The sequence below is a fragment of the Aspergillus bombycis genome, assembly GCF_001792695.1.
Source record: "Aspergillus bombycis strain NRRL26010 chromosome Unknown contig00087, whole genome shotgun sequence".
In the NCBI taxonomy this organism is placed as follows: Eukaryota; Fungi; Ascomycota; class Eurotiomycetes; order Eurotiales; family Aspergillaceae; genus Aspergillus; species Aspergillus bombycis.
Genome location: NW_019170089.1, coordinates 144,513 through 158,929, shown reverse-complemented (window position 1 = coordinate 158,929; position 14,417 = coordinate 144,513). Strand labels below are relative to the sequence as shown.

General features: G+C 49.4%; 4 protein-coding genes across 4 annotated transcripts; 2 read left to right on the top strand and 2 right to left on the bottom strand.

The window, feature by feature from the left end:
- Positions 1–801: 801 nt before the first annotated feature.
- ABOM_007974 (SDR family NAD(P)-dependent oxidoreductase) lies at positions 802–1,763 on the bottom strand (the record flags this gene model as incomplete). Its single annotated transcript, XM_022535103.1, has 2 exons — positions 802–1,353; positions 1,407–1,763. 2 exons carry the CDS (start codon positions 1,761–1,763, stop codon positions 802–804), a joined length of 909 nt encoding a protein of 302 aa, XP_022386256.1.
- A 627-nt stretch (positions 1,764–2,390) lies between these two features.
- On the top strand, positions 2,391–3,869 carry ABOM_007973 (SGNH/GDSL hydrolase family protein; the record flags this gene model as incomplete). Its single annotated transcript, XM_022535102.1, has 4 exons — positions 2,391–2,582; positions 2,630–3,066; positions 3,121–3,231; positions 3,281–3,869. 4 exons carry the CDS (start codon positions 2,391–2,393, stop codon positions 3,867–3,869), a joined length of 1,329 nt encoding a protein of 442 aa, XP_022386258.1.
- A 4,500-nt stretch (positions 3,870–8,369) lies between these two features.
- ABOM_007972 (CFEM domain-containing protein) lies at positions 8,370–10,078 on the top strand (the record flags this gene model as incomplete). Its single annotated transcript, XM_022535101.1, has 8 exons — positions 8,370–8,468; positions 8,522–8,663; positions 8,717–8,901; positions 8,958–8,994; positions 9,050–9,120; positions 9,175–9,557; positions 9,613–9,680; positions 9,771–10,078. The coding sequence occupies 8 exons, from the start codon at positions 8,370–8,372 to the stop codon at positions 10,076–10,078; spliced, it is 1,293 nt and encodes a 430-aa protein (XP_022386257.1).
- A 1,872-nt stretch (positions 10,079–11,950) lies between these two features.
- ABOM_007971 (purine-nucleoside phosphorylase) lies at positions 11,951–13,210 on the bottom strand (the record flags this gene model as incomplete). Its single annotated transcript, XM_022535100.1, has 2 exons — positions 11,951–13,018; positions 13,073–13,210. 2 exons carry the CDS (start codon positions 13,208–13,210, stop codon positions 11,951–11,953), a joined length of 1,206 nt encoding a protein of 401 aa, XP_022386260.1.
- Between the last annotated feature and the right edge of the window lie 1,207 nt (positions 13,211–14,417).

The following is a 14,417-nucleotide window of genomic DNA, read 5'->3' as shown; positions in this document are numbered from 1 at the left end:
CCCGCGGACTTGAACGTATCATGTCGCTCAGTCGAGTGGAGGGAGCACTGTGCGACACCATGGTCCTGCCGCCAGCGGTGGGAAAGGAAGATGGAAAGGGAGAGAATTGAAGAAGGGGGGGGGCAGATAACGAAAGTGACCTGATGTAAGGGGTGCAATGATCCAAGTTTTTGTAAATTGTGACCCTCGCCAACGGCTGCAGGTTTAAAAAGCTTCTCCTCACATTGTCATGCAGGTCGGAAGGCAGAGTATCATCGTCATGGGCGATAAGAGCAGGTCGCAACCTTACCAGAAGCCGACAATGATAAGCGACTGAAACCCCTGTGCCTTGACCTCCAGAGAGCCCAAGACCCCCACGCTAACCTCCGCATCTTTTCCCTGCTGGACGAATCCGGCGATCGTCGACGTTGCATAGGTTGCATCGGCCGACGTCTCGGCGCCGCCGTGATTGGTATCTTATCAATGGGAATGCTGTCGGCAACTTAATCTTGCTGGTACGGTACGACCCTCGGCAGTGTCTTACGCCGTGTAATAAATCCATTCAACTGCGTGTGAACTCTCTATTTCGAAGATCGGTCGAGGATTGTGTCCCTGATTGTTGTGCTGGGGTTGATAATCCACTCCCATTGACTGGCGTCTTAGGGTTTGTGTCCAAAAGCGGAAGTACCTCAAGCGATTGGAACTGGAATCGGACCAGAAGAAAAAGAACCCTTCACAACATCCGAAATGACAACACGTTTTGACTGTATTACCCTAGTGCAATAACGATCGGTTCAAATTGCCCAAAACATATTGTACCCCCTACTGTCTCCGTCGCTCAGCATCAGCGCGAATGCCTGCTTCCGCCCGTTCCTTCCAGCTGGCCTCCCAGCGAGATAGTGCCGGTCGCCCTTCAACGACATCGTCGCTAGCCCACTGCATTCTAGCCTGATCCAATGGCCAATCCGTCTCTCCATCAGGGCAGAAAATATAGAACGATCCCTTTTCCACTCCATCCACCAGTACCTCCGCGGCTTGACTAGGGTACCACGCCCCAGCCATCTTCTTTACACTCTCCTCCTGCGTAGGCCCAACATTCCCCATTAATCCAGTCCAGGTCCATCCCGGAACAAACAGGTGTGCAGATATATGAGCAGTCGCGGGATCCGACCGAAGATCATGAGCGAGGTGCTCCGTAAGGTTCTTGATGGCAGCTTTGGAGGCGTTGTAGGCGGGGACGCCACCTCCGGGGGGGTTTGTGATTCCTTGCTTGGAGCCTGTAATCACGATGGATTTAGGTGTGTTGGTTGACAGAAGCAGCGGGAGTGTGCCCTCGATGCCGTTCAGGGGTCCGAAGACATTCGTGTCGAATGTCTGGTTCAATCAGTTCGGTCCGACAGCTTCAAAATACTCCAAATTATACAGACCTTCTTCCATGACTCTACATCTGCCCAAGGCTTCAGTTTCCCTTCATACTGACTCTGCGCTCTCTGTTGCCTCGCCGCATTCAAGAAGACGAGATCCACTCCACCAAACGCCGATTTTATGGAGTCTGCAACTTCAGACCACCTCTTCTTATCACCAACATCGATCTCGTATGACTCGGTCTTGAGAGAAGGGTCCACAGCCGCAAGTTCATCTTTCGCTTTGTGAAGGTTGGCGGCATCGATATCGAGCAAGGCAAGGTGCATGCCCCGACTGCGACAGAGCTTGGCGGTCGCGAAGCCGATTCCGGAGGCCGCGCCGGTGATGAGGGCGGTTTTCTGGGCTTGCAAGACAGACATTATGGCCTTTTCGTATATTGACTAACACTCAATGCGACAGACGGAACATGGTGGCTGGGGGAAGAGAAAGGCATTTATCGTCTGGTCGTTCCCCGCTTCATCGCGGAGTTTACGGAGATAACTCTGGACCAGCATAAGCAGTCGTAAAGTAATGCACTATAGAAGCATCTTTATACCTGTGGATCCTCCTAGATAGTGAATATGCTATGGTATGGCATGCAATAAAACGTGGACAGTTGTGTCTGCAAGTATGGGCTTCATTTGCATCCCGATTGGGGTACTGCTACCCCAGGAAAGTCATGCCGATTATTTGCGGAGAAACAGTTACCGTGTTGATCACAGATTTGCCGGTAGGTACGTGCTAAGAGACCAAACAAAATTGTCTGACCGGCTGTTACTGGTCCTTCAAAAGATATAATGCCAAAAGAAGTGGTATTTACCCGGTTTAGCCGGTTCAAGCTTTAGAGAATGCGGAGGAATGGAGATCTAGCATGTGTCTAATAAATAGGCTTCAAGGTTTACCCCGGTATTCTGGTTCCTGAGTATATGTAGGCTACTCGAGCCTTGACGTGGAAAATAAGGCTAGCACACATTGTATAGGAAAAATCGGAGATCAGGATATCAGAGATGCTGCTACGTGTTTTACATCATATGCTTTCCCTGTTCGTCCTGCTTCACATTGCCTGGTCCTATCCTCTTGATTCAGCAATAGGCCGACGGAACAGTGGACCGTTTCTCAATTCAGATACTCACTGGGTTAGCATATGGACCGCCATGCCTCAGTTGACTGAGCCAGCCAATCTACCTCCACCTCCATATGTATAGCCACTATCAGAGATCCAGCATTCACTCTCTAACACTACTAGAACTCTTCGACATCCATCTTTCAAAACACTACTATTCGCCAAACCATCCGTGTTACCCATTCGGGTCCTGAGATTCGCTTGCGCTTGTCCAACGCGTTCGGTTTAGAGGATCTCTCAATTACCAAGGTGGCTATTAGCCTACCAGTAGACCAGAAACTCGGGACGAGTGCGATCCAGCCCAATACCACGAGGGATGTTCTCTTCAGTGGTAGCGCAGACACAATTATCCCGAATGGAGGTTTAGTCGTTTCAGACCCCATTACATTCCCAGTGAAAGCCCAAGATACGCTCGCCATCGACATCTATCTACAACAGGGCCAAGGTGGAGGAGCTATCACCTCCCACCCCGGAAGTAGAACGACATCATGGATGAGCTTCGGCGACTGGGTTGGAAAAAAGAATCTAACAGATCTTTCAGTGGATAGCGTCGATCACTGGTTAATTGCCCTATCTGTGCTGCCCCATTGAATATGAAACTAACAGACTGCTAGGTATTTCATCAGCGCCATTGAAGCTCTCCTCCCATCCACGAGTCGCAGCTGTGTAGTCATCGGCGACAGCATCACAGACGGACGAGGAAGCGATACCAACAAGAATAACCGGTAGGACTACAGATCGTGCTACCAACCCAAGCACAGCTAACAGCTCCAGCTGGCCCGACCTTCTCCTAACCCGCATGCAACAAACCCCAACAACTAGCTCCATCGCTCTCCTAAACCAAGCAGCAGGAGGCAACCGTATTCTCGCAGATGGTCTCGGTCCGAACGTGATCAGTCGCCTTGACCGCGACGCCCTGGCGCAATCAGGCGTCCAATACGGCATGGTCTTCGAAGGCGTCAATGACATCGGGGTCGCTGATGCCGATCCAGAGGTCCAGAAGCAGATTGGCGATAGACTTATCGTTGCATATCAACAGATTGTGACTCGTTTCCACGCAGCGAGTATTCCAGTGTTTGGAGCTACGATAACGCCCTTTGGCGCGCCGGGTAATGCCTCTGATGTACAGCCCTACTCGGATCCTATAAGGGAGGACACACGTCAGAGAATCAACGAGTGGATAAGGACGAGTGGTGTGTTTGATGCTGTTTTGGATTTCGATCAGGTGTTGAGGGATCCTGAGGCACCGGCTCAACTTGCGGCTAAGTACGACTCGGGCGATTACTTACACCCGAATGTAGCGGGCTATCAAGCCCTGGCGGACTATTTCCCTTTGGATTTGTTTGAGCAGTTTACAAGTTAGGGCTGGAACTAAGGCATATATCAACAATGGGTCAAGACTGTTGCTGAATATGGCTGACAGATGTAAACCTAACCGGCCAGGTTATGGCTAGGAATTGGGCTATCATCTATCAAATCTATACTGATCACTCTTTCCCACAAAAAATGATACATGAATTATCTGCCGCGTATCTCATTGCTTCTGTTTAAAGAATACTATATAGTAATGTGATCCTAACTGCGCCTTGGGTTCATTCCTGTAGATTCCTCTGATGTTGGCAATTTACCTTTCAAACATTTGCATTGACAGATGACTGTCTATCATAATTCATAAAAGAAAACTGCCATGCATGTTGCACCTTAATAGTGCCTGAGGCATGAAATGTGACCGGTGATCATTCGTTTCTTGGTATGGTCGCGTGTGAGCGTTCATAAGGACGGCGTCTCTGTCATTCAAGGGATTTGGATGTACATAGACGCTTAGGTTTGAACAGCTAGGGATTAACATGGGGGTTAAATCCCAAGCAGATAAAGATCATCCGGGAAAGCGTACCAGGATACGATTATTCGGGTCGCTTCCTATCATCGACGGGATTTCGACCTGGCAGTTATTAACACAAATCCTTCCGACCATGGTGGTTCTTCAGTCAATCTTGGACAGCTTGAGTGCTTACCCTTTGAGATTTGTCTTGAAATATGCCACTTGATGGACATCGAGTTCCTATTTAGATTTCGCCAGGTCAATCGTCGCGCCCAACATATCGTCAGTGCAGTGCACGGCTATCGAGAGACAATCACATATGCTTTTGAAGCTTTCTGTGTTATCCTAAGAACAAATACAGCGCCCTATTTTACTCTATATGACCTATTCAATGTCCTCCGTACGAGGGATTGCCTTATTTGCGGCTCCTTTGGTGGTTTCGGTTTCCTTCCGACGTTGATGAGATGCTGTTTCTCTTGTATTAGGGAAGACCGGTTGCCCCCTGTCATGTCAGTTGCTGATGCAAAAAGACTCGTAAAGTTGAGCTCTAAACACCTACTGAAGTCGGCTCCAGTCATAAAAACAATACCAGGAATAGATTCATTGGACGAAAGATCGCAAAAGCGGACGATGCAAATCGTGACTAAAGAGCATATTGCCAGCATATCGAGATACCCTATCAACGAAGAAGAAGCACAGCAGACTCGTCTCAAAAAGTCTTTACTCGTGCGGTATATGGTAACCACCGTCTTGCCCTATCTCGACACAACAAATGGTGACATTCAATACGGGATTTGTTGCCAGGTTGCCAGGTTGCCCTTAAAGAAGCTCTGAGGACATCTAGGGTTGAGGCCAATGCTGCTGCTCTACAAGATAAGGTTTATTCGTATGACGGTTTTATGAGACATTTCTGCAAATGTCGAAAAGCTCAAGACACTACTGTCTTTAAGTACAACAGGTATAGACATCGCTAAAATATCTAAATCTGTCTGGCGTGGCGGCTATTTCGATAGAAGGGCAGTGGTTATGTCCATTGACACATAGTTGAAGAGATCATTAACTTATTTATAATTAGCGATGAGTTAGATAGAAGGGCTTCTATGATCTATCCAAGGCTGGCATATAGCCCCGGGGGCCCCGGTGTATAAGTCCGGCATGGTAGGTGAAAGAAGAAAGAAAAGAGGAAGGGAGTTCATAAGAGGTATCTACTCTGTACTAGTAGTCAAAATCTTTAAGCATAACTGTGTTATGAAGATTACATGCTATATATATACTTCAATACCCTTCCTACAAGAAGAAATACGCAGATTTTTGAATGATATTATGGATTAGGCAGAATACTGCTGTAAAGGGGCCTACTCTGGTTTACTTTATAAAGAGGCAGGCGACAAAATTAATCCTGAAGAGAAAGAGAACTGTTTCTATGAACGAGAATTTGCACCTTGTTCACAGACCGTTGATAGTTTTGCAGCGATTTCATGGGTTTGGAGTTCTCTGAAGCACTGTATGTGGGACTGTAAATGGCCAAATCTGGTGCCAATACTTTGTCTTTCCATGAGCTATAGCTATTATACTCGGATATCAATAACTGGTCAGTCGAACTCTTTTAGGGAAGTTCTCAAGAAATGTGCTCTGTTTGTCACGCAGATGCCAGGCCCTCACCGCCTTTGCAATAAACCGGGTTTTTCTGCCAAGAGCGGTGGAGCACTCCGGCGGATTCAATAGACCACAATGGTAGATCCGGACTATCTCATGGCCCCCGGTCACATGGTTCCAAGTTGAAAAGGTACATCACGTGAATAACCCGGTTGAGTGCCCGAATGGGGATTAGCGCCAAGCATGAAACGGTTCTTGTCCCAAATCCTCTGGCCGACTCGTTTTAGTATCGAGCTTGGACACAACCAATGTCTAACATGAAGGTCCTTCAATATCGTCCGCATTCCAGACATACGGAGCATGTTCCACGTTGAAATGTATTCGGCCCCCGTCTCCTGTGTGACCCCTGCAGATGTGTAACGGTGTCGCGTGGCATTGATCGTTCGAGACTCACCTATATTACTGTAATATATACAATTATATATGGGTCTGGCGACGATACATACGGTATGCAGCACGGCCATATGCAAGTCATGGATGCGATCCCTGGGGTTATTCCGGATTAAAAACGTTTCTCATGGGGCATGCCCGTTCTATATATATGACTCGGAGTGTGTAGTAGATGACCCTCCCCCCCCAATTAGTATTGGCCTTGGCGGGTTGGCGTCGGTGATTATCCCCTTTATTAGTCTCTATTTCTCTATTTGTGGTAATAGAGATAGGCATTCCCTATTAGTTAGGACCTAGTGGTGGCTAACCCTCCAAGAAGCGCTAATTGAGGGGATGTTTGCGTATGTTGTATTTGATCGTACATGGAGGCATGATCAGGTTCGCTATTATGAACTCCAACGTCTCCAAAAAGCTACTACGTGGATTTCGAATTGGTCGGAGCCCACATATTGATATACAGTGTTTATGCAACGAATAACTCTATCCCAATAATAAAATAGAGTTGCATGTCATCAGAAGCTTAACAAAATAAGGGTATTAGCAGGGTTACATTCGGTTACGTAGTCCTTGCAGAATTTTCCTGCAGCAGAGGCTGGGAACCTGGACAACATGTTCAGGAGTGGAGGCAGAACAACCAGCACAGCAAATTGCACACAATTATACCAGCCAGTTAGGCGATGGATAAACGTAAAGCTATGTTGGGTCCACTGTCCACTTTCTTCGGGGCGGAGCGTATCAAGCGGTAGTACCCTATCATAGTCTGCGGTCGGATCACTGACAGATGCTAGAATGGCATTTGCAGTTTGCTAGACTTCCGGGTCTGCTTCTCGAAATAACAACGAGAAGCCATAGTAATGGCCCCTGCATGGAACGGCTGCAAGGGGGAGAGGCCATCAGGTCATCAGGGGCCTTGACAGGCCGGCTTCGGACATGATATAATAGCTCGGGGCAAAAAAAAAAAGAAATAACCAGTAGTCGATTGCTAGATCGGTCTGAATACAAATACTAACTTCATGCGTGATTATTCTATTTAGCTCTCCAACTATGGATTTCTTACTCCAACTATTTCTTATTGACAGGGCCAAGGGGCCAAGGGAAGTTTATAGCGGCGCTAAGTACCGTAATCTAATGATCGTCCCCTTTACGCGGCAGGTGGTCTACGCATGACGGCCGAGTCACGACATTCGAAATGGTAGTACTGCTAATTCTGTCGTAGGAGCCAGTTTGGGTGGAGCAAAGACTGAAGGAAACCAAGTGGGTTATGCTAAGTAAGGGGGGCGGTTGAGCCTGTGGAGGCGAAAGTACCGGTTCGGAGATGCCCAGAGATGGACTGGATTCCGACTCCATCGCACGGTTTGCTCGAACAGGCAGGCTTGGTTTCGCGCAGTCAGTTTCATGTAAAAGCCACCACCGCGAAGGGTTGTCTAAGAAGCAACTTTATTTAGGGTTACCGCGAGATCCTCGTGCAGGACAGGAAGGCTTTCTACGATACGAGTTGGTCGACCCACCGCAATTCTTGGGCCGCAGTCGCACTAGATGTCAAAACCTACATGTCGACTGCCGATCTAGTGTTTCGGGAAATTGGATACGATCCCCGTCGACCTTAACATTCGCGAATCATGGAAGGATCTGATTTGAACTACCGTTGCGGTGCAGTACCGGACCGTACCCCGAATACCAAGAGTCCCCGACTGGGTGAAAAGTTGAAAGCCCCTCGGAAGGTCTCCTGTCTGGCTTGGACGCTAGATGACGATCTGCTCACCTAGCCATCTTTGGCTCTTGTGAACGGGTCAGAGGATCAGTTAGGGTAATTTTGCTGAGGATCATTGCACATGCCCAGTGGACCACTGCATCAAAGCTTTCCAACTGGGACCTCGTTCTCGACTCCATATTAGACAGCGGTTCCCCTCCGCGAGGCGTTCTGTAGAGGATGAACTTGATCCCACTCTGCTTGGCCCCCGCCCCTACTTTCTCTGGGGATTCATATCACTTAGAATGCTTCTGCGTCGGGTACTGGTTCTGGCCTCGGTGACGCTGGCAGCCGGGGCTGCCGCCGCCAGTACTGAATCCGAAGACACATTACCCCAGTGCGCGGTATGGTGCGGGAGTGCAGAACCCTGAAGTATTCGTGCTGACCCCCTGGATAGGTAACCTGCCAGAGTCAATTAATCGCCGATAATTCAACATCATGCGCATCTACCGACACATCATGCCTTTGTGGCGACGATACATTTCAGAACGACATGACCGCTTGTGTTTCCGCCAGTTGTACTCCAAAGCAGACTCTCCGTATGTCTCTCGGCTTATATCGAAACCTTTATTGGTGTCTAACTGTCTGGCAGTCACCACACGACTCAGTAATCGCCAATGCGGCATACCTCCGCATAAGGGACGTCCGGAACTCGACTCGGCCACATTAATTCCTCTCATTTTTTCTACTCTCCTTTTCGCCAACCGAATTGCCGCCAAATTCATGGGCCTCGGTGGTGGCTGGGGTCCAGACGATTACACTATTATCGTGGCATATGTGAGGCTTATCACCGCTCCCACGCAGATCAGGACTTTTGCTAAGACAGATTTCAGGGCCTGGCCGTAGCTATCTTCGGCGTCAATGCAACGAGTAAGCTCAACAACTATGGATCACAGATATGTTTCAGGCTGACTTTCAATCTCAGTGATCCATTATGGCTTTGGGCAGAATATGTGGGACATAACTCCAATGGACAATATCACCATAGTGCTCAAGGTTTGTTTTTACTTGCGCCCGCCACCGCCTGGCCGCTTGACTGACTATCCACAGTACTTCTTCGCCTTTGTTATATTGTATAAGACGCAAATTTCCCTGGCGAAGATCTCCGTATGCCTGTTCTTATTGAGAATCTTCCAGTCGAAATTGTTCCGCTATGGAGCGTTCACGATCATCGCATTAAATGCTGCGATCGGAATCACCTGGGTGTTTACGGATTCCTTGCGGTGTATCCCCGTTCACCTGGCCTGGGATCAATGGGCGACTGGCGAGCAAGGGACGTGTGTCAACTTTATCGCGGTTACGTTCGTCAACGCCTATGTTAATATCGGAGTGGATACGGTCATGGTGCTCATGCCGGTCTACGAGGTTTTCAAACTGAACTTGTCCGCGCGCAAAAAGGCCGGTGTCAGCGTTATGTTTGCAATGGGTCTTGTGTAAGTCGGGTCGGTCTTCTATAGCACTAATACTCGTACTGATAATGACGGACAGCCTCACTGGTGTTGCAATCGCCCGTGTGATTGTCTTCTGGTTCAACCGCTGGAATACAAACCCTACTGGTATGTACTATCGATCCCCCCCCCATATCAGACCCCTTGCGAACGCATAGGATGCATTCAGCAGTACCGGAACTGACCATACGGTTTCAGTCCAACTTCAACCGATCGTGCACTGGTCCGTCATCGAAGTCCACATCGCCGTGATGTGTGCCTGTCTCCCAACCTTCCGAGCGATGCTGGTCCATATTTTCCCAAAAGTGCTCGGCAACTCCAGCGACCAGTCCTACTACGAGCAGAGAAACACGCCTAGCAAGCCGCCCACATTCGGTTCCACCCAAGCACTCAGCAAGAGTCACATCAACAAAACGGTCTCCTACTCGGTTGACTACGGGGCGAATAAGAGGCCCCAGAGACACAGTTTCGTGCCGCTGGTCGAACTGGATCCACACGACCATTGACTTGGGCGGGGAATTCGGCCACAACCGAAATTACCTGGGAGTTGTGTTCTTGCTTTCATCGTACATTCTTAACTTTTTCCTTTGTTCACTACTATCTACTACTATTCATGTATTTATTATAATACGGGGGGTCCCACTCTAGATGAACGAGCTCATGCCAAAATATCCACACGAAATTTCAATTTTATGCTGCGTTTGCCGGCTTCATCCGAACAGCCCTATTCTTATGCTCCAACGTAAAACCGTGAACCATGGTACCTCATGTCTGGGCCTCTGTTTCACACCCATTTAGCATTCTAGCCTGACGTGTACCACACCACCTATCAGGACATGACATGAGTATCGACCTTCCAGAAGTATCCCACCCGTTGAACACATCACAAACCCTCGCCGGCGCAAGGATCACTGCAGAAAAACCCCCCTAGAAGTCCTCTAGAAACCGCCACCGATGTGGAACCTAGGCTCGCTTAGGCAAAAGTCTGTAGTCTCCTCCGCGGAAAAAAAAGTTAGCAAGACCTTCATTAAACCCTTTTTAAAATAGCAGACGGCCACCGCCAAGTGCCAAGTTATCTTTCTTTTGGGACTAACGAATTCTAGTTTTTTTAGGTGCTGCTTGGCACCAACACAGGAACCAGGCCATTGGTACTCCTTTTTTTTTTTCTCTCAACCCTTCGCTTGTCGCCTCTGACATATTTGCCGATATAGATACTACGTTTGCCATCGTCGGAATATATTTCCTGGCTATTCGCAATCTCTGGGTCGTCGAGTACAACTGGTTCCATGGATACAACCCAACCCGGTGTCCTGTAGCGTAGTGATCTGCACTTCTGTGCCGAATCCATGGAATATACCGTCCAGTGAGAAGGAGATCCCAGCTCCGCCCAACAGACCCTGGAACTGAAAACCAAGGCCTGTCTCTCTGTGCCTGCTCTCAACTGGACGGTGCAAAGGTACGGTACGTACCGAATACCGACTACCTCGGGCACGCTACAGAGTCGAACAAAATCGGATCGCGCTGGTTTCTAGACTCCTGAATATCGCCGGATCGTCTCGGCGATCTCCTTTTTTCCTTTTCTCTTTTTTTTCTACTCTTTTTTCTACTTCTCCTTTCTGCAGAGAATACGGAGTATAGTTGACGCATCTATAACCCTATCCTTGACCGCAAGTTCACGAACTCAATCCTGAGGGTAGACCAGAGGTTAGACAGGAGTCTATTAGATTAGAAGTTAGAATTGACTTTCCGCAATCCAATGCCGGTTAATTTAAAGAGGCTATTTTTGGATGACAGGTCCGATATTAATTTACAGACAAAATTAATTTCGACTTGTCATAGCAATGCACATAAATCCCGGAGATTAAAGCGGGCAGTACTCCGTGTATATCCGCAATTTGGTATTCCGCTGCGTGATGAATAAGGCAGAAGCACCTGAGGCCGAGGCTCGGTGCATAATAGACCCTGATCGATATGCCATGCATCAGGACCGCGGGTTACAGCGGGGAAAAAGACGTCCCTGCTTCCATGGATGCATCAGCCCTTGAAGAGGGTTCTGTTCGATCGTGGTGACGAACACGCTTGGCGGGTGTTATGTTAGGTCAGGGTCCACTTTTTTTTTCCCGAGGCATTGGATCTGGTGAGTACTAAATTATGAATAGATGGATATATTTTGTGTATTCTTTCTATGTGAGTTCTATTGCTGCACTCCAGGTATGGAGGCGATCGTCGCTATTATACATGCATCAACGTTGAGAGGTACGTAAGCGAGGTCGTATCGTAAGGATAGTGGCCTCGTGGAGATCAAAAGTCAGGCATTATGCTAACGTAAATTCATATCGTACAGACGGGACGAGGGGCCCCGATCTAGCGATGAAGGCTTATGCCAGCATCAGGCCGCGACGGACGAGTCCTCGCTTGGTGATGGCACCAGCGTCCGCGAGCGCCTGCTGACGGCCGGGTCCGAAATCCGGGGTGCCGCCGAGGGTGCCGAAGATGTCACCGACGTAGTTCGAGGGCTTGACACCGGCCTTGAAGGTGGAGTTCCAGCCGTTCAGGATACCGGTGACGACCTCGATACCGGCGTTGTACAGGTTCTTGATGGAGGGCTCGAAGCCGCCGGCATCGACGTACTTGAGGTGCTGGAGAGCAGACTCGTCGGGGTGGGGCTGGTCGAAGTTGGAACCGGTGCGCATGATGATGATACGCGAGAAGTCGGTGAGGTTGCGGGCGGAGGTGCGCAGCAGGGCCTGCAGGGTGGCATTGTCCTCCTGGGCGGAGCTGCAGTACTTGCCGGTGCCGTTGGTCCAGACCTCGGTGGTGTTGTCGAAGGCCTCGCTGAGCAGCTTGCCGCTGTAGTAGACGTCCGTGGTGGCGACGTCGCACTCCAGCACGGAGGGCGCCTTGGTGGCGGCTTCATAGCCCTTGGCGGTGTACTTGCTGCGGTATTCCTTCGCGGAGTCGGAGTCGGAGAGGTTGGCCTTCTTGGCGAAGGAGACGGCCAGGGCCCGCAGATCGGCGTTCACCTCGAAGACTTCGGTGCCGTAGATGCTGGTGGGGTATTGGTCGGGGGCGTAGGCGCCCTGGGGGAAGTAGCTGGTGGTGAAGTTGTCGGGGAGCTCGCGGAGGTCGATCTCGTACTGCAGGGCAACCTGGATGGCGTATCTGGCGAAGGTGGCACTGCCGATGGTGGCGACCTTGGGGTTGACACCGGCGATACCGGCAACGAGGAAGTAGGTGTGGGTGAGGTCGAAGAAGGGGTGGAGGGCAATGGAGGACACCGTGATGGCGGCGTTGATCTCTCCCTCTCCGGTAATGAGTTGACAGACGCTGTAGTCGGCAGTACAGTGAACGTCAGGGAAGACAGGCGAGGCACCGGGGATGGTGATGTTGTGAGCCAACAGGTCGAATTCGGGGATTCCCCACCAGGCAGCGGCTTCGGGTTCAAACTGGTAAGCTGTTAGCATTATCTATCTCCGATCACCTCACGGAGGGGGTCATACCATGGACACGATGAACACCTTCGGGGCAGCCTTCTTGGGGGCCTGAGACACGGAGCGTTGCCATGTCGCAGGGCTAGCAGCGGCCAGGCAGCTGCTACCAAGGAGCAAGCCGGCAGTGATGGTGTTGAGAAGCTGCATGGTGAATGACTTGCAGATTCTTTGCTGGGGTTGATCGGCGTCGTGTCAATTGCGCGGGGCAGGCCTTTTATATCCCACGTTCTCTGTCGCGTCTAGGGACCCTTTCCCAATTTTTTTTTTTTTTTTTTTCTTTTTCCCTCCTTGCCTTGTATCCATCGGCAACCGCCGATCAGTGCCGAGAGCGATAGACTACCATATCAAAATGCCCTTATCAGGAAAGATCAGCATTGATAGCGGGGATTAGCTTGCAAAAATCGCGAGAAGAGGCCAATGATATCTCTCATGGGGTCCTTTATCGGTGCTCAGCTCGACAATTCCCACGGAAATGACGTTACTTGGTTACTACGAGATATGGATGCCCCCCACTGCAATGAACAAAATTTGTAAGATATAACGCATATTCTCAGCGTAGAGTAGAGCACGAGTAGTCTGTGCTGGATTGTAGAGTAACATGGCGCGCTTTTGGGATCCGAGATAGAGGAATTGAAACGTAAAAGAATGCTTGTGTTGCTATAGGGTTAGTTCCGAGAGTGTATCTGGCCCACATTTTGCACCAACTTCGAGAAAATTCTTCGGAGGTCGCGGATAGATTTCGATGGGGCTATTCAGTAAAAGACTCATTGTTGTTGACAAACCATTGTTAAATGATTAGTTTCAATCCCACTCCTCTCCATACTCTTCCCCATTTCGACTTCTGGATGACCAGCTCAAATACGAGAATATGCCATTGATTCTTGAACATCTCGGATAATCATATTTCCGCCTTGGTCAAAGATAAGAACTCGAAATCAAAGCTTGGCCGCGTCTCTTATCGCCCGTTGATTTCTACCGTTTATCTCGGGGTATGTTCGGCAAGGCCAACCCCAGCAGGGGTTTAGTGCATCAGGGATACTGAAGGGTCTAGCCTTTTTAGCTTATTCTTGAGCGATGATGGGTATCACGTCAATACTATTACTCTTTTTGGCAGATCAGTAGTCACTGCGAAGTTGCGAGCCGATACCCAGAAGCTAAGAGTAGCATGAACAACGTTGAGGATTTCATCCAGTTTGGTCAGTTTGCATACAGCATATATTGACTCTGACCTATGGATCCTGTATATCGGAGGATCCTGTAAAGCCCTTGTGATCACGTCTGTCAATTTGTCCACATCATCATCGAACATGCGAACTCGCATCGAGACGTGATTGGATTGCAAACCATCCTACTC